Source organism: Drosophila bipectinata, chromosome XL (genome assembly GCF_030179905.1).
Source record: "Drosophila bipectinata strain 14024-0381.07 chromosome XL, DbipHiC1v2, whole genome shotgun sequence".
NCBI classification, from domain to species: Eukaryota; Metazoa; Arthropoda; class Insecta; order Diptera; family Drosophilidae; genus Drosophila; species Drosophila bipectinata.
The window spans coordinates 6,302,580-6,329,600 of record NC_091734.1 but is presented as its reverse complement, the minus strand read 5'-3'; the positions used below and the strand labels follow the sequence as shown (position 1 = coordinate 6,329,600).

The following is a 27,021-nucleotide window of genomic DNA, read 5'->3' as shown; positions in this document are numbered from 1 at the left end:
TGTATTTGCCTCTAGGAAGCGTGCTCGTAGATATGGACATATCCGTCGGGATCGCCACCATTGATCACCCAACTCCCTTACTCCTTACCAAACGGAATCCCTATGGCCCTTCCCCCGTCCACCATTCACAAGATCGCCGCCTGACCCTCTCCTAAGGGGCTAGTGGGAGAGCCTCACGCATGAGAGCACTGCCGGAGAGTGAGTGGGGCAGCACAGAGGCGTTAGATAAGAGGGGTCATCTAGAAAAAAGCTCCAAAATTGGGCTATCCATAAGCATAAGTATCTTTCAGATAGTTGATCTGAAACTTCTGGTAGTAGTTATGCTCTTCTTCTATCAACCCCTTTATTTTTTTTAGTGAAAACTACACCCATGCTCGGTGGGACAGTGAGAGTGTGATTGGAGAGTGAGAGGCTCCGGTTGCGGCTCCTATTTGTCAACTGGCAATATCACGACTGCTCTGCCGCCGCCGCCACTCGACGAACTGCACTCGTTCTGTGAAAACCTTTCCACGCAATTGATCCGTTAGATTCAAGTTCTATTCCTCGATTGATATACGATCGGTTTCGGGTTAACGATATCCGATGCGTATTGGAAGTCGTTAGTGTTTTTTTTGTTTTTGTGATAAATAGAAAAAAAAAAAATAAACCGAATGCTGAGTGAAGACAACCTGTAACCCTTTTTGGCACCTTTCTACCTGATCTCTTGGCCAACAAGAGTATTAGTCATGAGAGTCAGAGCGGCCTTTGAATCACCAACAAGCATTAAAGCAATAAAAACAAAAACAGTGGCGGTGGCATCCCCAACAACAATAACAACAACAACAACAATAACAAAACTTAATGAATAAGCAGTGAACGCCAAATGCCGTAAACTGTTTACATTGCTCAAAGCATTACTCACTCACCTCTCACTCGCTCGCTCGCTCACTCACTCACTCATTCACCTGGCCTGGAGGAGTGAGGAAGTTCCCAGAGAGGAAGTGGAGTGCAGTGGAGTTGCAAACAAAACGCATATCAAAAAGGGGAGCAGCCAAGATCGCAGCTGCAGCACTAGTTTCGATTACGTGAGCAGAAAATAAATAAACAACACTCAATACTGATAACGCACACAGTGACACGGTTCGGCGTATTGAGTGCAAAAAAAAAAAAAAAAAAAAAACACAACAAGTTAGAACTCTCCCTCCCTCCCTCTCACCACCTCAAACAAAAAAAAGAGAGAGTGCCGCAAGGAAAGTAAAAAAATAGAGAGAGAGCCGTACGATCAACGAGGATTACAAAATAGAAATATAATAAATACTCAGGTGAGAGTATATAGTGTTAGTAAATGTGATAAGATAAGAACTCGAATTCCAGACGATCACATTGCGTATACGCCCCTTGGTCCGAGCCATGACCTGGGCAGGGCTAGAGAAAGCCCTAAGAACACAATACAATACAGATAGAAAAATACAAATTATTTTTAAAGTGTAAAATAATCTTTTTTTAATGAAACATAAGGTTAATTTTTATCAACAACCTTGACTCTAACCCTAGAGTTACTCTAAAAAAAAACTACAATATTTCCATTTAAGTTTTGTTCTCAGTGTGTGTGTGTGCGACATCACTTGTCTCGATTAGCAACCACTCGAGCGGAGAGGAGCACTTCTTCTCATCGCATCACATTAGAGACGCCCAACCCACTTTCCCCCACTTTCCACTTGCCCCCCTTTACAGTAGTCACTCAATTAATTAAGGTTCGACGCTGATCTTTGCACCCCCAAGTGGTGCAAGGAGGTGATGTGTGGCATGAAGAAGACAGTGCCACACAGATACAGATACAACAGAAAGAGATACAATAACAGAAAAACACAGAACCGAGTTTGACCTCTTTAAATTATTTAATTGACACTAATTTATCATAGTACCGATATAAATAAGAAGAAGAAGACGCCAGCCACGCCCCATGCCATCAAAAAAAAAAAAAAGCCAAGTTGGGTTACCAGGGTGGTGGTGGTGGCAATAGTGTTGACTACCATAGGGTTGTTGCGTCGGCGCAAAAAAAAATGCAGTCAGCAGTCCAGCAGTCAGAGCTGAGCTGAGCCAAGATCCCCACTTCCACCGCCAGTTGGCAATTGTCGGTGGCGGCGAACGGTAGAGTTCGGTGATCAAGAAATAGTGCAAAAGGAAATCAAGGATTGATTAATAATCACAAAAAATAATCAAAGGTTATATTAAATAAAAAAATATAAAAAAAAAAAAAAAACAACTATAGGGCCTCCTTTAGTGATTCATCATTGGGATCCAGTCATCTGTCGTATAACTCACTAATAGTTATTAAATAATCCATAAGGAAACAGAAACTGATAAAGGCTTTTCCAAAGATAACCCTTCAAGTTCAATGCTCTGGATATAAGAAAGTGATTAATCAATAAACCAAATAAAAAAATTTAAAGGTCAAGATCAAGATAAATACTTGAAAATGATAATGATTTGAGGATCTTGAGAACTTGAACTCTCTTAACTAACTAGTTAATTAACTAACTTAATATTTTACTAATACAGAATGAGTGACGGAGATACTAGTGTGGGCCTGGATGGCAACTATCCTCCACTGGAGGAGCTGACCACAACCACGATGACACCCAGCGATGTGGACGAGAGCGGGTAAGTGTTATGGCTTTATGGTTATAGTGATGGTGTGAAGCTATCAACGCCCGCTGTGGGTAATTATAGACCCCGGCCTGGGGGAGAGCTCATGATAAGAGATCGTTAATATTACGCGCTCCATTGCCACAGTCGGTGGTGGCAGTGGATGGATCCCATCCCCGGTCTCTGCCACTGACAAAGACGTATGATTCTGTAGAAGAAGCTCTTGCATAGCGGAAGCCACATCGTCTCCGATATGGTGATAGCCAAGGGGGCCACTTGAGGCCGAAGGTCGTGACATCTTGTCTTTGGATTCTGGGATTTTGTCTAGACTACTTTTCTAGAAATATAATTAAGTTTTCTTCTGGAATAATAAGGAAATAATTGTAAATAAATTAATAAAAGATAATGTCATGGGGGGAGGGGTTTCTCAAGAACAGTGAGCTAGTCATCAAGATTTTTCATTGTTTTAGACTTTATTTTGGATTGAAAATTTTAAAGAACACTCCTTGATGTATTAAGTTCATGATCCATATATATTTATAACTAAACCCCCCCTATTTTAGATTCTCACATCCTTTGATGATCTTTGCCGCTGTGATGACTTTTCTGATAATGATCGTGGGAATTTGTGGCAATCTGCTGACTGTGGTGGCACTTTTAAAGTGCCCCAAAGTGCGTAATGTGGCAGCTGCTTTTATTATTAGGTAAGTGCCAGCTTTTTAAAAAAGAAACTAATATTAAAAATGATATATATTTTGAAATATTCTTACCTTTATAGCCTTTGTATTGCCGATCTTCTCTTCTGTGCTTTGGTCCTGCCCTTCCAGGGTCTGCGCTTCGTCCAGGGAACTTGGCGTCATGGGGATGTCCTCTGCCGGCTGATACCCTTCATTCAGTACGGGAATATCGGTGTCTCGCTGCTCTGCATCGCCATGATCACCATTAATCGGTATGTGATGATCACCCACCATGGATGCTATGCCAGGATCTATAAACGCCACTGGATCGCCGTGATGATCGCCGCCTGCTGGCTGTTCTCCTACGGAATGCAACTGCCCACACTGCTGGGGGCCTGGGGACGCTTTGGCTACGATCCCCGCCTGCAGACCTGCTCCATTATGAGCGACCGCCACGGACACAGCAGCAAGACCACGCTCTTCATCACCGCCTTCGTAATACCCTGCCTGGTGATCATCGCCTGCTACGCCAAGATCTTCTGGGTGGTCCACAAGTCCGAACAGCGTCTGAAGCGTCATGCCACCAAACAGAACTCCATACCCAACAATCTCCGTCCACTGGCCACCGCATCGGGAGCAGGAAGTCTGCCTTCGGGGGCGGCCCCAGAGTGTCAGCCTGGAAACCGCGTCTCCTCGGACAGCAGCAGCAGCTTCTCCACGGACGTACCGGAGACAGCGCCCAGCGGCGGCACCGGAAGCGGCAGCCAGAAGCAACCACCCACCCGGGTGAAGGATCAGCGCGAGGTGCGAGCCAAACGGAACGAATGGCGCATCACCAAGATGGTCCTGGCCATTTTCCTCTCGTTTGTGATCTGCTATCTGCCCATCACCATTGTCAAGGTGGCCGACAAGGACGTGGAGCATCCCAGTCTGCACATCTGCAGCTACATCCTGCTGTATCTCTCGGCCTGCATCAATCCCATCATCTATGTGATCATGAACAAGCAATACCGCAAGGCCTACAAGACGGTGGTCTTCTGCCAGCCGGCACGTCTTCTGCTCCCCTTCGGGAAGACCAATGGAGCTAGCAGTGCTGCAGGTATGTCGCTTTGATGGCTCTTTCTAGCTGGAGCTTCCAACTAAGTCACGGTTCGAATTCGTTTCAGAGAAATGGAAAGATACCGGGTTGAGCAACAACCACAGCCGCACCATTGTCTCCCAGATGTCGGGCGGGGCAACGGGAACGGGATCGGGAGTGGTACAACCGGAGACGCCAACGGCAACGGGAACGGGAACGGCAGCAACAACCCCACAAGCCCTGGAGTTAATGTCCCGGGGTCCGGATCTGATCAGCAAGTCGAATCTAACGCCGCCGCCGCCCTCGGTCCTGACGGCGATGCCCAACGGAAACAACAGCAATCCGACCAGCCAACGGTTGCCGATCAAGAAGAACAATCACTCCTACACCAACAGCGGCTTCAACAGCAGTCCGGGAATCGGGAGCAGCTTATACCGCCCCGGAGCTGGCTCCATGGGCATCGGCTCGTCCAGCGGGATACGAAGGATAACGATGGTGGGCGACGACATAATCTTGGAGGAGGAGGAGACATCACCGCTACCATCGACACCGACAACACCGACGGGCAGTTCCGCGCCTCAGACACCGGCCCCGCCACCGCCACTGCCCGGGTTAGTCCCATCATTCGTCCATCCACTATCCACAAGTTTATTATCGCCCACCACAACAACAACAACAACAACAATAGCACCAACAACAGCACCAACAACAGCACCAACAACACCAGCAACAGCAGCAACAACAAACAAGCCACACATCTACATGAACGTGGACAGTCCGAAGAGAAATCAAAATTATAGCCAGGCCAGCAGCAATAATAATAATAATCAAAACAACAACAACACTAATAATAATAATAATAATAATAATCGTAATCCTAATGATCCCGATACGGATCAGGATAATACGATGAATGTTTCCGTTTCCGGCTCCAAGCTGACGGCGAAAATCAAATTCCCAAAAGACTAACGAAAGGCTTTAATTCCAAAATTTTATAAAAAAAAAAAAAAATTATCGAAAAAGACATAATTATTATGCTACTTTCGTTATAAAAAAAGAAGAAAAAAAAAGACATACTATATATGATATAATAGTTCAATATCATAATATCAATCATAAGCAATTTTTTTCTTTAGATATTTCTTTATTTTTTTAAATAATTATTTTAGTATTTTTTTTATTGTCTGCAAACGGCAGAGAGTAGTTCTTTTTAAAAATTGTGCCATAACATTAAATAATATGTTTTTTTTTAGAAATTTTAAAGCTTAACCAAAGCTAAGCAAACTAAATAATCGGATATTGAAAATATAGTAACTATTATTATAATTTTTATTGCTTAATCGTATGCCTGGATCTATAAATTACACGCTTTCAAACCAAAAATTATGAAAAAACACACTACTTTACTTTTAACTTTAAACTTTAAACTTTAAACTTTAAACTTTAAACTTTAAACTTTAAACTTTAAACTTTAAACTCTAACTCTACTTAGTCCTTAGATGATATCTTGTAGATATTTATGGTCAGCAATGCTTAGTATTAACCATATTATCCTAAAGCCCTATCGTTCTGGTTTCCAAACATAAACATTCCATAATTTCGACTTAAGCCCTCCCTTCTCCCCACCCCCCATATCTATCTCTGTCTCTGTAAATGGAACCTTCTCTATATGTATCGTTCGGTACCACCATGTGCACTCCATTCGAAAAGGCGAAAGACGATAAGCGATAAGCAATCGAATATGAATATATATAAACATAAGCATCAAGTTAGCCGAAAATCTTCAGAAATAAACGCATTACTCTGATAAATAATCACGAATCGGCATTATTTCCTGGGAACGTTTGTGGGGTAACCCAAGATCTCTACTGGGATTATAGGATCTTCAAATTACCGAGAAACATTTGCTGAAATCTATAAAGTTTCAATAAACATAAACTTACTTGTTCTTTGTTCTTTTTTTTTAATTAAAAGGTTTTAATTATAGGTTCTAAAGAAGCTTTTAAAAAAATGAAGAGAAAGAGTTAAGAATAAAGTTTGTTTTTAAAAAATATTTGCCTAAAACTAAGAGATTCTTTTATTCAAAAAATATATCTAGATTCTTTGAAGTTTAAAATTTAAAAATGAATATTTTTCCTTTATTTTTAATTGAAGATTTTAATAGTTAATTAACTTTTTCAAACTTTCAAAATCTTTAAAGATAAGGTAAAACTTAAAGTTTGATTTTGAAATATGATCCTAAAACTAAGAGGTTTTTTTATTACAAAAATGTATCTAAAGTCTTTAAAGGATGAAATCTATAATTTCAAGATTTTAATTATAAATTTTCAATTTTAATGATTTTAATTATAAAACATTTAAAATCTTGAAAGTTCATGTTAAGAATAAAGTTGGTTTTTATAAATATATCCCAGAAACTGATAGTTTTTAGTATTATCAGAGCTCTGTGACTCATAAATTATGTGAATTAATTATGCTAATTAAAATATTATATATAAAAAACTAGATAATTAAAATTTAAACTTTAATTTAAGAGAAATCTCGTTAATCTGGGCGTGGGCCTAATCGGTGACCTAATTTTCCAGCTCGTATTCCCCCGATATTTATGGGGCGGTACGACGATCGAAAGGTGGCTACTATCGGTGGAATTAGAGGGGTGTTGGGGTGGGTTTGCCATAGGCTGGCAAAAACTGAGCGCGAGGGGAGGGAGTGAGCAGAAGCGGAGGCGGAGGTGGACGGCGCTTATCAGCCAATACACAAGGCTCGTTCCGGCGAGCTGCATTCAGTTCACTGCCACCGGCTGAGCTGCAACGAGAGTTCGGATCGAAATAAATTAGAACAAAAAAATAAAAGTCTATATATAGTAGAATAAAATTAAAAATTAAAATCAAAACAAAGTATGAGTTCAAGCAACGTGTTTTGTACGATTTGTTCGGAACGCTATCGTCATACGGATAACATTCTTGCCGGTAGCTGTGGACATGCCTTCCATGAGGTGTGCCTGGACCGCTGGCGTGAGCAGTAAGTGAGGGGGTTCCCCTAAAAAAAAAAATCAAGGATCTGAAGTTCAAGTTATTAAATAAAACTATAATGAATTGAATCTCATCAAAAGTGCAAAACTTTGCCCTATATTTCAGTTATCAGTGTAAAGACTCTAATCTAAGTGCATAAAAGTACCCTGTTTATAGTTCTTTGTTTAAAAAAAGCCCTAAAAGTTATATTTTTTTAATTGAAAATCATTTAGATATCTAGAACTTATGGGGTTTTATGTTGCAGATCAACGACATGCCCTATTTGCCGATGCGAAGATGCTGTTTACATACAGCTTTATCTGAATTTTGAAGATTCCGGCGAGCCGGTCCCCAATGGACGTGCCCATCGGGGAGATGCAAGTGGGGAGAATCAGAGACAAGGTCACAGTGCCGCCACCAGTAGCAGTAGCTCCAGCAGCAGTAGCTCCAGCAGCAGCAGCAACACCAACGGACACAGTAACAACAACAACAACGACAGCAACACTGACCACACTAATGGAGATTTGCGGGGAATTATGCGAGAATACGAGAATATGCTCTACGAAACTGGAGTCTATCAGGAGGAGATTGAATATCTGAATGCTCAAATCGGAGCTTTAACTCTTATAAATTCTCAACTCAAGGTTGTATTGAATGGTTCCGATTCGGACTAATTTTTGTTTCCTCATGGAGTGATTTTAGCAAAAGTAGTTTTAAGATAAGATTTTGTCTGAAAAATCGTATCATCCTATAGAGTAGTAATCGGGTTTTTCTGATAAGGTACTTAATAGTTATCCGGCCTCTTATCGCTCTGCAATTTTTGGCTAAACAAGACGCAAAAATTCAAGATAAGAGAAACAATAAGAGAAGAGATGCAGACAATAAAGACCAATAACAATAAATCAATATAGAGACGATAAGAATATAGAAGATATATGCCAAGACTTTAGAACCAGTTGGCAGCTCAGCGTTTGATATTTGAAAAGTATCGAGAGCCCGCGAAAAGGTGCTCGGTTATCGATAACAGTGCTGCGAAACGGTACGCATCTGTTGGGAAGAAGCAGAGGTAAACATTACAATTACAAAATTGCACAGCAAATTAATTCCGGCCTCGGTGTATGTGTATGCGTGTGATAAGCAAAATAGACGCCGTTGATAAGCGGAATAAATAAATAAACAGCCGCGAGTGTCGTAGCGTCACCTTGCGGCGAATCAAACTCCTCAAAATCGGCAATAATAAAAAAAAAACCGTAAGTTGCATTTGGCATTTGCATTTTGCTTTGTTTGGCTGCGACTATGCAGCCGCCTGAGCCGCCACCGTTCGATTCTCGGCTCTTGCCAGTTTCCACTTGGCCACATCGAGGTCGAGGCTGTCGCCGGCGGCGGTAAAAGTGGCGCACTTGCACTCACAGTTTCATTGAGCATTGCCTTTTCCATTACCCCCCCTATAATTGCAGCGTAAAATCATATTTGCACTGTGGCAATGGGGGCCAGACAGACGCAGGGTTGCATCTCGTGTTTTTGCGTAGGTGTGGTGAAAAGTGCAATGGCGCTACTGCAGAGTTACCCCTGCACCTGTGCGACAATCTTAGTTTTAATTGATTGATTGCCCTAAGTACTGGGATTGAGTTTGGTGATTGATTAATTTATCCCCTAAGCAATTTTAAATTAAAAATTCATGTTAATTGAGTAACAGACGCCAGCTAATTGGAGATTTCTGGTGATTTGACAACACTGTCGATAGGCAATGGTGGCTAGAGATGAGCAAGTTGCCAGCCGCGAAAACAAAGTGCAAGGAATATATATTAAGAAATATATATAAGACTTGATTGTTAGACTTAATAAATAATAAAGTTATTAATTATTAATTTATGGCCATAACTGTAAGGTGGCAAGGAGTGGTTAACCTGTTTTTGAAACATGTTTCGCGGCGATAAGCCCATCTCTAGATTTGGTGAATTGCTGCGCCGTGGTGAGATCGTCTTTGTTGAGAAAAAATGTCGACGCGAAAAAGGTTTTAATCCATTAGTCAGAAAGTCTGGCATTCTTTGTTTGTTGGATAAAAAAGCGCAATTATTTGCCAGCGAGCCAGTTAAGTGCGCGCCAGCAGCGGAATTATGTAAAGCCCAGGAAACTGCCAATTGCAACAGGAGAACTGCAGGACTGACAGGGAAAAATAGCTAAACACTGGGCTGGTTGCTCTCCACTTGGTGGGCCCCACGGACGTAAAAAGCGGACGTACGCAAAGTGAAACTGCGAACGAGCAAAGTGAAAGCAAAACAGAGACAGACACGGCGAGAGAGACGGAAACAGCGAAACAAACTGCCAGAGAGGAGGAGCAACTGCATCATCTGCGATGGACAATTGCGACCAGGATGCCAGCTTCCGGCTGGGCCATCAGATCAAGGAGGAGGTCAAGCCGGACATATCACAGCTGAACGACAGCAATACCAGCAGCTTCTCGCCCAAGGCCGAATCGCCCGGGCCCTTCATGCAGGGCATGTCCATGGCGCACGTCCTGCCCGGCAATAACTCGAATAACAATAACAGCTCCGGAGTTCAGGATCAGTTGGCGCAGGCGCCCAATTCAGCTGCAGCCGCTGCCGCCGCCGCTGTGGCTGCCGCCTCGGCCATCCAGCAACAGTATCCGCCGAATCACCCGCTGAGCAACTCCAAGCACCTGTGCTCCATCTGTGGCGATCGGGCCAGTGGCAAGCACTACGGTGTGTACAGCTGTGAGGGGTGCAAGGGCTTCTTTAAGCGCACGGTGCGCAAGGATCTCACATACGCGTGCCGCGAGAACCGCAACTGCATCATCGATAAGCGGCAAAGGAACCGCTGCCAGTACTGCCGCTACCAGAAGTGCTTAACCTGTGGAATGAAACGCGAGGCTGTCCAGGAGGAACGTCAGCGTGGTGCCCGCAACTCTACCGGCCGGCTGAGTGTCGGTGGAGGCGGTGGTACCCCGAGCTCTGTAGGAGGAGCTTCCTCCGTGGGTGGAGGTCTGGGCAGCGGTAACGGCTCCGAAGACTTCATGGCCAATAATGTATCCCGGGACTTTACCATCGAACGGCTGATGGACGCGGAACAGCGTGCCGAGGCGCACTGTGGCGATCGAGCGCTGTCTTTCCTGCGAGTGGGACCTAATTCCACCGTCCAGCCGGACTACAAGGGCGCCGTGTCCGCTCTGTGCCAAGTTGTGAACAAGCAGCTCTACCAGATGGTCGAGTACGCGCGCATGATGCCACACTTTGCCCAACTGCCGCTGGACGATCAGGTCATCCTGCTGAAGGCCGGCTGGAACGAGCTCTTGATCGCCAATGTCGCCTGGTGTAGCATCGTGTCGCTGGATGACACCATGGGCGGTGGCGGAGGAGGCGGTGGACTCTCGCATGACGGCTCCTTCGACAGAAGATCACCGGTGCTGCAGCCCCAGCAGCTCTTTCTCAACCAGAGCTTCTCGTACCATCGGAACAGTGCGATCAAGGCCGGCGTATCGACCATCTTCGACAGAATCCTATCGGAGCTGAGCGTTAAGATGAAGCGCCTGAATCTGGACCGACGCGAGCTGACCTGCCTGAAGGCGATCATCCTGTACAATCCGGACATACGGGGGATCAAGAATCGGGCCGAGATTGAGATGTGCCGGGAGAAGGTGTACGCCTGCCTGGACGAACACTGCCGGCAGGAGCATCCCGGCGATGATGGACGCTTCGCCCAGCTACTGCTGCGACTGCCAGCACTGAGATCCATTAGTTTGAAGTGTTTGGATCATTTGTTCTTCTTCCGCATCATCAGCGATCGGCCGCTGGAGGAGCTGTTCATTGAGCAGCTGGAGGCCTCTCCGCTGCCAGGATTGGCCATGAAACTGGAATAGAGATGAAGGAGCAGCAGCAGGAGCGGCTGACCTTCATCCGTCAAATGTTTCATTGTGATTGCGTTTGTTTGCATTTCTATCCTCTATTCTCCCTAAGAATCCCTCCTCCCCCTCCTCTAATATTACGCTAAATGTGTATGTAATTGTTTATTTTTTTTTTATTACCTAATATTATTATTATATTGATATAGAAAATGTTTTCCTTAAGATGATGATGCCTCCTCGACGTTTTCAAAAAACACAAAAAATCCAAAATACTTGAAGAGAAAATTAAAAAAAAAAAAAAAACAAACAAAAAAAATACATAAAAAAATGAAGCAAAAAGTTAAACTAAAGCTAATTAAAAAATAATATTATATATATTATATAAAGGTTAAATCAAAAAACAAAAAATGTATTGCATAGTTATGAGATGATGTACAGACATATATATGTATGACGTTCAGTATATATGTCGGCATGCGTGCAGGCCCCGTTTCTAAATCAATTGTAATTACATTTTAAAATAATTGTATCCCAATTGCGTTATCAATTACAATGCTAGATAAAGATTAAAAAAAAACAACAAATACAAAAAATCAGACGACAAAAACCAACAAATTATATCTATGTATAAAATATAAAAATGCATAACGAGAGAGATCTTGGCTTTTTATCTAAATCGGTGCTTCTAACAGATCCACAATTAATCCAATTGTCCAACAGAATATATGACTTTGAATTCCAAGAGCAGTTGGGGCTCATAATTGTAAGGCTGAAATGGTTTGTGGAGATCTTCGGGCTTTACTAGTTGGGGGTTATATTTTAATTTAATGAAAAATGATTTGAAGATCATGGCGGAAGAGGTCTTTGGATCTTTATACATATCTTTATATTTTTAAAGTTTTAGATCTTAAAAGGTTTATAGAAATTGGCGAAAAAGATCCTTGGTAATTACTGGTTGGGAGTTATATTCAAATTTGAAGGCATAGGTTTAGGGTTTTTGGAAATTGGAGAAAGAGGTCTTTGGGCATAACTTTTTGGGTCTTTGGGAATCTTTAAAAAAATCAATATATTTTTAAAGTTTTAGGTCTAAAAAGATTTATAGACATATCTCTAGAGATCTTTGGGCATTATTAGTTGGGTGATATATTAAAATTTGTATATTTTCGAAATTTTAAGGCTAAAGTGGTTTTAGGATCAGTGCGAAAGAGGTGCTTGGCCATTAATATTGGGATTTTAGGGCTAAAATAGTTTGTAATAATAGCTAAAGAGATCTTTAAATATTACTTCTTGGAGTTTTTTTTGAAAATTTTCATGTTTTTATAAATTTGAAGTCTAAAAAGGTTTCTAGAAATCGAAAGAAGAGGTCTTAGGGCATAACATCTTTAGAATTTGTATATAAATCTGCAAATTTTTAAAGTTTCAGGTCAAAAATGTTTTTTATAGAAATGGTCAAATAGACCTCAAGGCTTTACTAATTGAATTAAAATTAGAAATTTATTTATAAACCAACTCTCAAGATTTGGTTGACTAAATTATCTTTTTATAGAACTATGAATATTATCCACAGAACTGTCAGAGTTCTTTGTTAGAACCACTCACCTTGATATAATCCTTTTTAAAGGATTACCTCTCCTTTGGGCTTATCCTTTTTGATCCGCACTGTACCTGTTGGATGGCCTGTAGATTTCTTATTCAATAATTTTTGGTTTGTGGCCTACCGCCGCCCCCAACACCGCCAGCAACCTCACCTTGGGCGATATATGTTTGGTCAATTTTTATAAAATTTATGTCTCTCATCTCCTACAGCCCCACACCGCCCCCTTCCCCACCCCTCCTTGAGATGAAATGTATGTTAGTATGTATTTACAAAAATATGGTATTAACGCACAAGCAGCGACTAAGAATAGATATTGTTTTCGAAAAAAGAACAAAACTCGCCTCTGACGACGCACATTATGATCTAAAAATAGTTGAATACAGTTTCTCATTCTATCTCTTTTTCTCTTTATATATATATAAATCTTTTTTTCTAAGATATATATATATATTTAAAACGATTTAGATTAAGATTTATAAAGATTAAGAATCTAAGTTTTGTGTTTTATTTGGAAATCTTAAGATCCCCAAATATCCTTCAATATTTTTGTGTTCTCGCTCGAAAAGCTTTCGAAAGCTTTCAAGAGAGAGTGAGATAGACAGAGTGAGAGCTGTCCACACTTATTGTGGGTGGTTTTTATTGGTCTAGCTAATCGCTATCCTTGATTTTGAGATGCCTTTTCCGTTACGGCTTGCGAGCATATTTAATAAATTTCATAAATAACATGGCTGCCAAAAAAAAAAAGAAGCATAATATTTAAAGCAAAAAAAAACCCCCACACAAACAGAGCGTGTTGAAAAATGTGAAAAAAAAACGGAAAAACCATGAAGGCATGCCAATAAAATCATGTGTTCTTCTTTTTTTTTCGCTGTGTGTATTGGAAAAGAGTTTTCGAAGCGAAATTAACAATTTGGCTATTTTCGTAGTTATGCGGGGGCGGCGTTTTTTCAAAAAAAAACGGTCTGCACCCAGTGGTATGGTGGTGGGGTGGTGGTGCTATCGAAAATAAAATCGGGTGGCCTATGGGAGGATGCCCGAAACGATGACAGACAAGCCAGACAGTCAGACAGAGAAACTTAAAAAAAAAAAAAAAACATTAACTGACAACAACTTGTTGGCCAAAAAAAAAACAAAAAATAACCAAACAGGGTGCCACATTTTGTAGTTATTTTTGTTGCTGTTGTTGCAACATTGCATTTTCCCAAAGAGTGGGGGGAGAAGGGGATCTGAGGAAAAAAACACGAAAGCTGAAAAGTCAAAAAAAAAAAAACAGAGAAGAACTTTATGTTTTAAATAAAGACTATGAGATACCCTGTACTCTTAACTATTTTTATTTTGAGGTTAAATCAGATAATTTTCAAAAAACCTTTTAAATTAAAATGTAATCTTTTTTTATAAAAAATCTCTCTCTTATTTAAGGCCTGATATACCTTGTGATCATAAAAACTTATAGGGTATCACAATTCGTACGCTTATGCTGGCCGAATTCATACTTTCTTCTGCCACCCACTCCCACTGCTGCCACTGTCTCTGCCTCGGCCTCTGCTGCTGCGAAGCTGCGACGAGTCCCCGAAATCTTTGAAATGCCTTCGGGTCTTCGGGTCTCCACCACCACCACCGATCCAATCGGATCCGATTCGATCCGATGCTCCCGCTGCACGGCAGACTTTTCTTCTTCTTCAGCCTCCCACCTCTTTCTTCTCCACCTTTCTCCTCCTCCTCCGCCTCTTCCTGCTTCCTTCTGCTTCAGGTCTCCCTCTTCGGCTGCTGTGGGGCGATGGGCGGGTTTTTTTTTTGGGGCCCGTAGTGGGAGGGGGTGGTGCGACGGCGCAGCCAGCCAACAGCGCCGTCGACGGTGACTGAGACTGCGACGACGGTATTCAGAGTCGGCAGCTGGCTGGCGCGACATCAGTTTTGAGTTGGCTTTCAACGCGAGCGGGTCTTTCTCTTCGCAAGCGACACACGTAGATATTGCTCCAATATTGCTCTGTCCACACATTGTTTTGTTGTTTTTGTTTTTGTTTGGTTCCAATACACACGCACACATCTCTCTAAATATATATATATATACATATATATATATATACATAAATATATATTTATATATATATCTATCTCTACCAAACTCACTTGCTTTCGTTAATACTTAAAATTTTTTTTATAAATTTTTTTTTTGTACTCGTTGAAAAAAATAAAAATATAAATATACGAACAAAAAATAACAAAAAAAAAAAACACTAAACGAAGCAAAAAAAAAATAAAAACTAAAAAAAAAAAAGGAACGCTGTGCATGTGTGCGTGTGTGTGTGTGTGTGCGTGTGATGGTTATATATGCATAACCAAAGATATATCTCAGAATCTCTATACATATTATATATATGTATATCCGAACAATATGTGCATATATATGATCTATATGGAATGTCAAATATCGGTCCAACTTGTGTGCTAATAATTTAAAAAAAAAAAAGGAAGAAAAAAAAACGTACCGCGATCGATCTATATTTACCGGATCAGTTCCAATTTCCGATACAAAATTCGCGCTATTTTCTCAAAATTTTTTCAAATATCTGAATCTGAATCTTAATCTGATTCTGAATCCGTATCCCATCCCATCCCATCCCTCCCATTTCTGCTTCTTGCCCGTTCCCTTTGCTCTGCCTGCGTTGACGTTGACGCCGAAAATAAAACTTTTTCAAAACATACTATTTTTAACCGATACGATACGATACGAAACGGAACGAGCGCGAAAAAAAAGCAAAAAAAAAAGAATGAGCAAAGCAAACGCAAAATAATTAAGCAGCAAATTAACGTGTTATACAACGATTTTTCGAAACATATATTCAACATATAGTATTGTACCAAAAAAAAACCAAAAATATATCTAATTTTTTTAATTTTTTTTCGAAATTTTTTTGTAATCGAAAAACCGATTAAATCGATCGTATCGGTTCATAGCGGAAGTTGAGAGACAAACACCTGTGTGGTACCATCTTCTTGTATTAAGCAAGAGAGCTTTCGCAGGATCGGAAGGGGAGGGTGCTTGGTTCGAGAGCTTTTTTTTTTTTTTGCGGTATAGTCTCCCCAATCAATCAATCAAATATATTATCAATCAGTCTCCCAGTCAGCACTCTGTCACACACACACACACGCACGCAAGCACGTACGAAAAATAAAATAAAATATATATATATATATTCAGGAACAGTTCCTTATATCTTATATATAGAAAGAGAGAGAGAGACTGTCGATATATACGAAAAGGATTCTTTTAAAAAAAAAGAAGAAAAACGACCAAATACCAGCGAGCTTAGTGAATTACTTAGTGAATTACTTACTACAACAACTACTAAGTAACAACTACAACTACAAATCCAACATACCAATCCTCCTTCAGCAGCAACTGGATCGATCACCAACATCAGCAGCGGCAGAGGCAGCATCCAGAAGCATCTCCATCCTAGCACTGAGAGAGATACGAGTGTTATCGAGAATTTAATCGATAAATCCAAATAACACATACAGGCACTCACACACACACGTACACACACACACAGCGACAAGATGATGATGGAGAACGGTCTCTCCATGGAGTACGGCGATGGCTATATGGAACAGGAGGAAGAATGGGAGCGTGAGGGTCTCCTGGATCCTGCGTGGGAGAAGCAACAGAAGAAGGTGAGTTAAGAATTGCTTTTTTTGATAAACATATTAGGGCCCCCTTTAAGTATTTGTTAAGATTAGCGACTGTATCTAGAGAGATATATTATTCTCTTCTTGGCCAAGTTCTATATTTTTTCGATTATGTTTCAATATTTCACCGAGACACTCATACTACAACCATAAAACAAAAAAAAAAACACCAAAAACAACATTAAAATCATACCAATAACAACAAAAAAAAGAAAAGCTAAAGAAAAGCTCAGCGCGCATTTTAAAAATAGAATTCTTCTTTCTTGATTTTCATGGCTCTTGTTGTTCCGAGCAATGTTTGAAGATAGTACGAAAATAGTTTGTTGCTTGTTGTTCAGGAACTATACATATATAGGATATGTGGCACATATAATATCACTATAGATTGCCAGCCATTTCATATGATTATGAAAATCGATCAAGATCGGTGATACATATATGTAGATTTAGTTCCACTCCCAGTTAACAGGTTGAGGATGATGGGATGGGAAATAACAAGACCCAACCCCAAATCCAAATCAAAATCGAAGGTTATCATAGACGTAGTATGTATTATTTCCTCATACCTCATACCCCAAGCCCAAAAATGAGGAAAAACCAACTAGCATTTCCCCCCCTATTTTCAATCAATTATGTGGTATACTACCCGCCCCTCCTCATACCATACATACATACCTTCTATGATAGTCTTTTGATCTCCATTTAATTTGTTTGTTTGTTTGTTTGTTGCCTGACTGACTGACGGAGAATTTCCGTTACCGTTAGAAAAACGAGAAGAAGCAGCAGCCAGCTAAAGAACAGCAACTAATTGCCACCGTTTTTTAAGATAAAGCCTGGAAACATCGATCTATATAGGAGGTGGAAGAATCTGAAGGTCGTAGGCAATGATAAGAACGGTTGCTTGGGGTCTGGAAGATAATAGACTAGAAGATCTAGACTCTAGAGAGAGAAGAAAGTGATTGTTTCATTTGCACCTCTTATAATTAAAATACCCCCCAAAAAGAAACTCAAATATTATGCATCATAACCGTAAAGAACACAAACATGTATAAATTTATATACATAATTCTAAAAATTGCCAGCCAAAATTGAGTGCAAGGCTATGTTTTTGACACGACGTCGCCTAGGTAGGTAGGTAGTTGCTATTGACAATTATAAATAGCCAGGTCCGTTCTATGGCATTCCTATGCACCACATTTCCACAAGATACATCACATTCAGATACAGATATCAGGCTAGGCAGGCAGGCTAGCAGGCAGGGAGCCAACCACCCACCCACTTATACCATACACTCTCTATATATATATATATATGTATATATACATATTTAGATCAACCAAAAAAAAAAAAAAATGCAATGACAAAACTCTGGCCAAAGATCGCAAAAACAGCTCCACAAACGAAAATGAAAATTAACCAAAAATCGAAAATAAAAAAAGTAAAATATGAAGATTTTTTTTTTTGGCGGTCGCCAGATGACTTGAGCTTGACACGATCGGACATGAATGCGTGGCATCTCACTCTCGCTCTAGCGCTATATATAAATTTCGTAACCGTAAATTACCGAACTGAATTCGTCATTAGGCCAAGATGCACTAACAAAAAAAATATATCTACATGTTTGTCAAAAATATTTGCAAAATTATTTTTGTAGCCTGACCTTGGCAGAAATACCTAACATAAAAACAAAAAACAAACTTTGCATACTTAAGATCATTAAACAATAATATTTTTCTGCTAATTTGGAAAGTTATTGAATTTGGCCAAAAAAAAAAACAAAAAAAAAATAATGAAATGTGTTATAAATTACTCATACATTTCTCTGTGTGCCGCCGAGCTGAATAATGAGAGCCAAAAAATACAACAAAAATAAAAATAAATAAGAAAATAACCAAATAACAGGCAGCGAAATTGTTTCTGTTTTGTGTTTACATTGATCGTCAGCAACAAAAAAAGGTGTAAAGAGGTGGGTCGGTGGGGTGGGCGTGGGTGATGAGTAGTCGTCTTCGTACTCTCTCTCTTTTGCAACTCTCTTCTTTTGGGTGGCTGGCGCTCTTTTGAGTGAGTCATGTGTGGGTGCCAAAGGTGTGAATGAATGGGGAGGATCAGTAAGCAGGCAGGCAGGCAGGCTGGCTGGCTGACTGAGCTGCCACCCCACTCTCCACTCCCCTTACTTGTTGTTGTTGTTGTAGCTGTTGTTATTGTTGCCGCCATGTGCGAATGAGTCCATGCTATGGGACCGCTCAAATTACACTCGTCTAAAAATGGGTGTGCAAGAGCGAGTCCGTTGCTTTCCGCTTTCCGTTTTTTCCGAATTTTCCTCGGCCAAAAGGAGAGCTTTTCCTCGGAAAGCTCTTTTTCATTTGGCTAACAAGAAAAAAACAAAAAGTATCTCGTGTGTGTGTTTGTATGATTTTTGGCTATTGGCGCGTGCGCCTTGGCTGGCCAAAAAAAAGATTGCTCAATCATAGATTCTGGATTCTGGTGCTCCTGGACCAGGCCACTCTTCCTCATTATCCCCCTTACCCCCACCCTTGCTCCACTGCTCCAATGCAATCTGACTCAGGCCAGTGGCCTCTGTCGCTGTTGCTGCCTGATAACGGTAATTGATCGGAGACCAAGTTGCGGCAGAAAACGGGTTGCCGGAATGCAACAACTCACAGAGAGAGAGAGAGAGCGATAGGGATGCTACAGGAAATGCTTAATTAAGACTTTTTAATTAATTTTAAATAATAATTATTATTATAAGAGGTCCTTACCCTAAGTAGTTTCCAAAAATATACCTTTCATATAAAAGTTACCTCGTAAAGGTGAAAAAAAGGCCAACATGACAACTCTAGAGGTTACAGCAGAGGCTGCATCAGCAGCGGCAGCGACGTCGGCAGAGCCTAGCGGTAAGCCGCGATCTGGGAGCCTGAGTGACTTGTTTTGGCGACGCAATGCAGTCTTCCTCTCTCCTACTCTCCTGCTCTCCACTCACAGACCATCTCTCTCGCGCCGTGTTGGCCTAGTTCAAGTTGTTATTGTTTGAGTGGGTTATGTGTAATCTGTGTCCGTGTCCCCTCCCACCCCGCCTCGCCCTAGACCTCTTAGCAACCGTGATGACGATCGTTACGTGGTGGAGAGGAGAGGTGGAGAGAGAGGTGATTTGCATTAACAGTTGCATTTCTTGTTTCCAGCTTAGATCTCAGCCTCCACTATCTCTCTTTCTCTTTAGGTGTCTCACGCACCTAACTGTAAGCTAATGGCCAATAAAGTGGAGCCCCCATCTCCTGTTTCCAGCCACGATTTTGATCCCGTTCTAGCGGTGATCCATTGTATGCTGCTGCATCTTATGGATACATATGTATCTCTCACACATCTGCCATATAAAGCGTTAAAGCCATTTGTCAATCGATTTGAGCTTTCCTTTTCAATTGTTCCGGCTGGAAGAAATGAGCGGGATTTACCAATAATGCCCATTCAAGGTCTAGTTCTTCCATAATTCCCAGGGCCATAAAGTGGGTGTTATACATTTCCATCCTCCATCCTCCTAGTTGGGTTTCTCACGATGCCATTCCATTCAGATCTTTTTTGAAAACTATAATGTATCTTAAAGTACCTTTATAAAAGATATAGCACAATTTTGAGGGAGTGGGGGGGTAGTGGTATCCAAAATAATGAAGAGTTTGCAAATAAAACTGGTTTATAATTTTTATATATTTTACATATGTACATACATATTTATGTACTTATTATATACATACTTACACATGTGCCGCCTGCTGCTCTCGGTATTGTCTTTTCTTGTTTTCTCTTTGTTCTTTGCTGCTGCTGCTGCTGCTGCCGTTGTCTTCTGTCCCCATTTGGCGAAAAATAACTGCAACTGTCAGCCGCAGTTGCAACAACAGCACCCGGGTTGGGGGGGGTCTCGCCAGTTCTCTTCATGATCGGCGAAACAGCTAAAAAAAAAAAAAAAAAAAAAAAATCCGGCCAAGCAACCCAACAACAGCCAAGATCTGAGCTGGCGTTTGTGATTGGGCTGCCCTAAATGGGTGGCTGCAAAAAAAAACAGAAAAAAACACAAAAAAAAAACTGAAAACAATAAACAAAAACAGGAACTGAGACAGTGGGACAGCTGGGCACGATCCACGATCAGCTGTTTTGCATGAAAAGGTATAGGAGTTTAAAAAAAAAAACAATTGCCGATAAGGTTTAAGAAAGTCTGTTTTTAAAGGGCATTTATAGTAAGGAGTTAAGATTAAGGGTTTAAAAACAATAAAATTAAATGAAAATATAAAGTTTTAATTAAAAATTAGTTTAAAAGATTACCCTACCTTTGTATTCCTTGACTTCCCTAGTTAAAAAACATATTTTTAGGATCTTTTTTTTAGACCAAAAAATATTTAAAAAATTATTTCCTTCTAGAAGAAGTCTTGAACCTTAAACCTTAACCCCCAAATACCTTTGCTTTTAGACATTTACCGCCTGGTGTAACAGTCATCTGCGTAAAGCCGGTACCGCCATCGACAACATCGAGGAGGACTTCCGCAACGGCCTCAAGCTTATGCTGCTGCTGGAGGTGATCTCTGGTGAGACGCTGCCCAAGCCCGATCGCGGCAAGATGCGCTTCCACAAGATCGCCAATGTGAACAAGGCCCTTGACTTTATTGCCTCAAAGGGTGTACATTTGGTATCGATTGGTGCCGAGGAGATCGTTGATGGTAATCTGAAGATGACCCTGGGTATGATCTGGACGATCATTCTACGGTTCGCCATACAGGACATTTCCGTTGAGGAGATGACCGCCAAGGAGGGTCTGTTGCTGTGGTGCCAGCGCAAGACGGCACCCTACAAGAACGTCAACGTACAGAACTTCCATCTGTCGTTCAAGGTTAGTTCTATAGTTTTGTAATCAGTTCTATAAGATACTATAATTATCTTTCTTAATAGGATGGTTTGGCCTTCTGTGCCCTCATCCATCGCCATCGTCCAGATCTTATCGACTATGCCAAGCTGTCCAAAGACAATCCTTTGGAGAATCTCAACACTGCCTTTGATGTGGCCGAGAAGTATCTGGATATTCCTCGCATGTTGGATCCAGATGGTAAGTATTTGGTTAACAAATTAGATTCTAAAACTTGAGATATATTTCAGGGGGAGAGGTACAACAAATATATATATATATATATATATAGGATCGTAAAGATATACTTAAAAAGTCATTAAAAAATTAAGTACTTTGTGGGATGGATATATGCCAAGATATTTTTGTTGTACCTCGTTTTAGGGGAGGGTGGGAGAACTAGTTAAGTTAGTCGGTTTTGTAGTTCTAGCTCTAATCATTATTGGTTAAATAAAAAAAACACAGATTTGATCAACACTCCGAAACCGGATGAACGTGCCATCATGACGTACGTCTCCTGCTACTACCACGCCTTCCAGGGAGCCCAACAGGTTGGAAATGTGACGCATGTACCCGAACCCACAAGACAATACACCTACGTCCCGAATAATTACAATGTGACTAAACTTCACCACGATACACTTAAATATTTAGCTCTAGCCCGGCATATCGATATGTATATAGTCGACAATAATATATATATTTGATATATACATATACATATACATATATATATATATGAGTATATGCCATCCTAAGTATATTTTTTTATGCGATTTTGCGATGTTACCGCTCATGCGCTGTTGCTGATGCTGATGCTGCTATCGTTTTGCTTATTCGATCTGATGCCCCATTGGACCATTAAAATCCATGGACCTTGACCCATGTCTGTATGGTTTAAGGGGCCCAAGGTCGAGCCAAGGTCAAGCCAAAAAACTAGCGGGAATCGCCACAAAATCGCCTCCACTCCACTCCACAAAAAATCTATATGATTCGCCTGGATTTGTCCTTGGCGCGCTCCTGCATTTTGAATGTTGCTCCGCTCTGCATTTTTGAATATATATCCCCACTAACCACTGGAGAATCTAAGGCATCTTCTCCATCAAGAGGAGGGAAACCTAAAAGCATGTTGCTGAAAATAATAAAAATCTAAAAATATTGCAAATGCCTTGAGCTTGCTCTCTATTTATAAAGTATATAATCCATAACTCTTAATTTGATCCTTGTTCGGTCTTTTAATGATATATGTATGTATTTTAGGATCTATACCGAACAAAGATCAAGTTGTATGAGTTTCTTAGGCATGTCTCGAGTTTATATCGAGTAACTAACTTTAGTCTAATACCAAGGGTATGATGATTGCTATGATGATGATGTTTGTGAGACTAACAAAAGTTGATGATTAACTCATTTGTATGTTTGTTGCTTTCTTTCTTTCTTTTTCTCTTTTTATTATCTCTCTGTGTGCGCGCTCGCTCCGCTCAATCAACCAACAAAAAAAAACAATAAAAAACAAAAAAAATAATTAACCAATCTGCAAAATGCAACTGCAATCGCCACCACAACAACAACAACAACAAACAACAATCCTCCAACACCAAAAAACTCACGATTACAACCACAGATCTTCAGAATACAGCTCTGCCCGATGAACGGGCGGTGATGACCTATGTGTCCTCGTACTATCACTGCTTCAGTGGCGCCCAAAAGGTCTGTTATCATTAAACATCCTTGATCATCCTACACCATTTCCCATTAAACATCCTTGTATCCTTGAAAATGGCGCCCAACGTGGGGAGCCTAACAAACACACATACACTTGCACACAAAGCGCTATGCTAATAATGCAGATTTGACATAAAAGCATCCTAATCCCATAAAAGCTTCTATAATTTGGAAGGGAATGTCCTTTATAAGGGCTTCAATTCCATGAGCCTTTTTTTTGCCTGAACTATAGTTTCTTACCTTTTTTTTTTTAGTTTTCCTTGCTTTTTTAATTTTTATAATTTTTTTTTTTTTTTTGGGCAACTCTTCAGTTCAGTTCAGTTCAAATTAAGATCGCATCCTGCTACCGAATCTGAGCTGAGCTGGAGGAATGGTGCCGTTTGGTGTTCCTGTTCCTGTTACTTCCTGTTTCCTGTTCAGTATTGTTTTCGCTTATTCCAAATCTGAGTTGGTTCCGTGCACCACACACACACGCTCGCTCAGAGCTCACAGATTTGAAGCCATCTAATGTATTCACATTTCTATCTTATAACCAATGTTACCATGTATCCGAAACCGATCCAATAATCAGGCGGAAACTGCTGCCAACCGCATCTGCAAGGTGCTGAAGGTCAACCAGGAGAATGAACGCCTCATGGAGGAGTACGAGCGTCTGGCCAGTGATGTGAGTATCCTTTCCTCTTATTGTGGCGACCGTGACATGAAGGTCTTGACATTTGTTTAGCTGCTGGAATGGATCCGTCGCACTATGCCGTGGCTGAACTCCCGCCAGGCTGACAACTCGCTGGCCGGTGTCCAGAAGAAGCTGGAGGAATACCGCACCTACCGCCGTGGCCACAAGCCACCCCGTGTCGAGCAGAAGGCCAAGCTGGAGACGAACTTCAACACTCTGCAGACCAAGCTGCGCCTGTCCAACCGGCCCGCCTATCTGCCCACCGAGGGCAAGACCGTGTCGGACATTGCCAATGCCTGGAAGGGTCTGGAACTGGCCGAGAAGGCCTTCGAGGAGTGGCTGCTGGCCGAGACTATGCGCCTGGAGCGCCTCGAACATCTGGCCCAGAAGTTCAAGCACAAGGTATGATTATTTCTAAAAATAAACTAAGATCTCTATTATAAAGATATCCTTCGAAAGGCCGATGCCCATGAGGACTGGACCCGTGGCAAGGAGGAGATGCTCCAGTCTCAGGACTTCCGCCAGTGCAAGCTCAACGAGCTGAAGGCCCTGAAGAAGAAGCACGAAGCCTTTGAGTCTGACCTGGCCGCCCACCAGGATCGCGTCGAGCAGATCGCCGCCATCGCCCAGGAGCTGAAGTAAGTTTCCGCCGCAAGCGAACCCACTTGCTAATCTCGATCTATATATCCCCCTGCCTGCTGCAATTGCTGAATGGTGATCCTTGATCTGTGCATGAAACAGCGTGAGGTTAGGTTGGCTTTCGTCTCTAGAATCATTCGAATCACTCCATTCCATTGCTCAGCGAAAGAATCACCCGAACTTCATTCAGTTTTTTTTAGAATGAGAATCTTCGCCAGAAACTAATCGATGATATATGTCTTTCGAAACAGCACCCTGGAGTACCATGACTGCGTGTCGGTGAATTCCAGGTGCCAGCGCATCTGTGACCAGTGGGATCGTCTCGGTGCTCTCACCCAGCGCCGACGCACCGCTCTGGACGAGGCCGAACGCATTCTGGAGAAGATCGACATCTTGCATTTGGAGTTTGCCAAGCGTGCGGCGCCGTTCAACAACTGGCTGGATGGCACACGGGAGGATCTGGTCGATATGTTCATTGTCCACACCATGGAGGAGATCCAGGGCCTGATCCAGGCGCACGATCAGTTCAAGGCGACACTGGGCGAGGCCGACAAGGAGTTCAATCTGATTGTGAACCTGGTGCGCGAGGTGGAGTCGATTGTGAAGCAGCACCAGATCCCCGGCGGTCTGGAGAATCCCTACACCACGCTGACCGCCAACGATATGACACGCAAGTGGAGCGATGTCCGCCAGCTGGTGCCCCAGCGGGACCAGACCCTGGCCAACGAGCTGCGCAAGCAGCAGAACAACGAGATGCTGCGCCGTCAGTTCGCCGAGAAGGCCAACATTGTTGGACCCTGGATCGAGAGGCAGATGGACGCTGTAACGGCCATTGGCATGGGACTGCAGGGATCGTTGGAGGATCAGCTGCACCGACTGAAGGAGTACGAACAGGCGGTGTATGCCTACAAGCCCAATATCGAGGAGCTGGAGAAGATCCACCAGGCCGTCCAGGAGTCGATGATCTTCGAGAACCGTTACACCAACTACACGATGGAAACTCTGCGCGTTGGCTGGGAGCAGCTGCTTACCTCCATCAATCGCAACATCAACGAGGTGGAGAACCAGATCCTGACTCGCGACTCCAAGGGCATCAGCCAGGAGCAGCTGAACGAGTTCCGCAGCAGCTTCAATCATTTCGACAAGAACCGCACCGGTCGCCTGACGCCCGAGGAGTTCAAATCGTGCCTGGTATCGCTTGGCTATTCGATCGGCAAGGATCGTCAGGGCGAGATGGACTTCCAGCGCATCCTGGCCGTCGTCGATCCCAACAACACTGGCTACGTTCACTTCGACGCCTTCCTCGACTTCATGACCCGCGAGAGCACCGACACCGACACTGCCGAACAAGTCATCGACTCCTTCCGAATCCTGGCAGCCGACAAGGTTAGTATTCTCTAGTTTTTGTTGAAACTCTGTTTAAAATTCAATAATTGTTGTTGTTGGAAAAGTTTCTTTGGACATTGAATTCCTTAAATAAAAAAAGGAAGACTCTTTCTTAAGGTTTTAGAAGGAAATCTTATCATTCCAACACTCCAACAACATTGAATTTTAATTCCAACAGAGTATTATCTTGTTGTTGAGATTCTGTTTGAAATTCAACAACTCTTGATGTTGGAAAACATTCTTTAAACTCTTTTTAAGGTTTTAAAAAGTAATTCCAACCATTCCAACACTTCAACAACATTGAATCTTAATTCCAACACTTACAAATACTTATACTATTTATTGTATCTTATTTCTATTTACAGCCATACATTTTGCCCGACGAACTGCGCCGCGAATTGCCACCAGATCAGGCCGAATACTGCATCCAGCGCATGCCACCCTATAAGGGACCCAACGGTGTGCCCGGCGCCCTGGACTACATGTCCTTCAGCACAGCTCTGTACGGCGAGACCGATTTGTAAGAGGCCCAGCCAACCGATGGACGAGAGCAGAGCCACAATCATATAATAATGATAAACTTTAATAATATAATAATATTAATAAACATAGATTTATTATATATACCTACACTCGTAACGGTAACTGCAGAAGAACTTCAGAGCATCGTGTGCAGAGCAAGAAGAAGAATACATAATATATTTATTTAATTTCCGTCTCGAGTCGATGTATGCGACCCCATACATACAACAAACAACAAACAAACAACAACAACAAACAAACAACAAAAAAAATGAAAAACTTCTGAAAAAATGAAACATACATACATTATATATCATACATATATATATATATATATATAAATATATATATATTTTTATGCAGGAACGATTGTAAAACAAACAGCAAGGCATATCGAATATTTTAAAAATTTAAATCTAAAAGAAACACAAAAAAAACCAAGTCCAAAACAAAAACAACAACAAAAACATCAAACAAAAAAGCTAAAACATTATTTTTTGAAATTTATGTTAATAAAAACAAAATCCATACATAAAAATGAAAAAAGAGGATATTTTCTTTTGAGGTTGGGTTTCCGATTTTTTGATTTCCGTTTCCGGTTAGTTTTCAGCCATCACCACCAGATGGAAAGAGATGGCAATAGAA

The 27,021-nt window shown here is 41.5% G+C and overlaps 4 protein-coding genes across 9 annotated transcripts; all 4 read left to right on the top strand.

The window, feature by feature from the left end:
• The first annotated feature begins 479 nt into the window (after positions 1 to 479).
• Positions 480 to 6,197, top strand: moody (G-protein coupled receptor moody). Of its 2 annotated transcripts, none has more exons than XM_017240677.3 (5): positions 480 to 1,301; positions 2,542 to 2,643; positions 3,192 to 3,332; positions 3,407 to 4,404; positions 4,472 to 6,197. In XM_017240677.3, exons 2-5 carry the CDS (start codon positions 2,543 to 2,545, stop codon positions 5,350 to 5,352), a joined length of 2,121 nt encoding a protein of 706 aa, XP_017096166.2. In that variant the 5' UTR covers positions 480 to 1,301; position 2,542; the 3' UTR covers positions 5,353 to 6,197. The 2 variants fall into 2 exon arrangements, with proteins under 2 accessions (XP_017096166.2, XP_017096165.2); XM_017240676.3 differs by lacking the exon at positions 480 to 1,301 and adding an exon at positions 2,045 to 2,204.
• A 973-nt stretch (positions 6,198 to 7,170) lies between these two features.
• LOC108124829 (E3 ubiquitin-protein ligase RNF128) lies at positions 7,171 to 8,328 on the top strand. Its single transcript, XM_017240681.3, has 2 exons — positions 7,171 to 7,404; positions 7,660 to 8,328. Exons 1-2 carry the CDS (start codon positions 7,283 to 7,285, stop codon positions 8,066 to 8,068), a joined length of 531 nt encoding a protein of 176 aa, XP_017096170.2. The 5' UTR covers positions 7,171 to 7,282; the 3' UTR covers positions 8,069 to 8,328.
• A 141-nt stretch (positions 8,329 to 8,469) lies between these two features.
• Positions 8,470 to 26,922, top strand: Actn (alpha actinin). 5 transcript variants are annotated; one of them, XM_070276280.1, is made up of 10 exons: positions 8,470 to 8,644; positions 16,251 to 16,531; positions 21,003 to 21,419; positions 21,479 to 21,632; positions 21,897 to 22,048; positions 23,728 to 23,820; positions 23,881 to 24,231; positions 24,289 to 24,467; positions 24,720 to 25,854; positions 26,220 to 26,922. In XM_070276280.1, exons 2-10 carry the CDS (start codon positions 16,418 to 16,420, stop codon positions 26,376 to 26,378), a joined length of 2,754 nt encoding a protein of 917 aa, XP_070132381.1. In that variant the 5' UTR covers positions 8,470 to 8,644; positions 16,251 to 16,417; the 3' UTR covers positions 26,379 to 26,922. The 5 variants fall into 5 exon arrangements, with proteins under 5 accessions (XP_070132381.1, XP_017096164.1, XP_017096163.1 ...); XM_017240675.3 differs by lacking the exons at positions 8,470 to 8,644; positions 21,897 to 22,048 and adding exons at positions 14,713 to 14,817; positions 23,056 to 23,141; XM_017240674.3 differs by lacking the exon at positions 8,470 to 8,644 and adding an exon at positions 14,713 to 14,817 and having other exon boundaries at positions 21,897 to 21,982.
• On the top strand, positions 9,349 to 11,572 carry usp (retinoid X receptor ultraspiracle). The gene has a single exon (XM_017240678.3). It carries the CDS (start codon positions 9,751 to 9,753, stop codon positions 11,269 to 11,271), a length of 1,521 nt encoding a protein of 506 aa, XP_017096167.2. The 5' UTR covers positions 9,349 to 9,750; the 3' UTR covers positions 11,272 to 11,572.
• Positions 26,923 to 27,021: the final 99 nt, after the last annotated feature.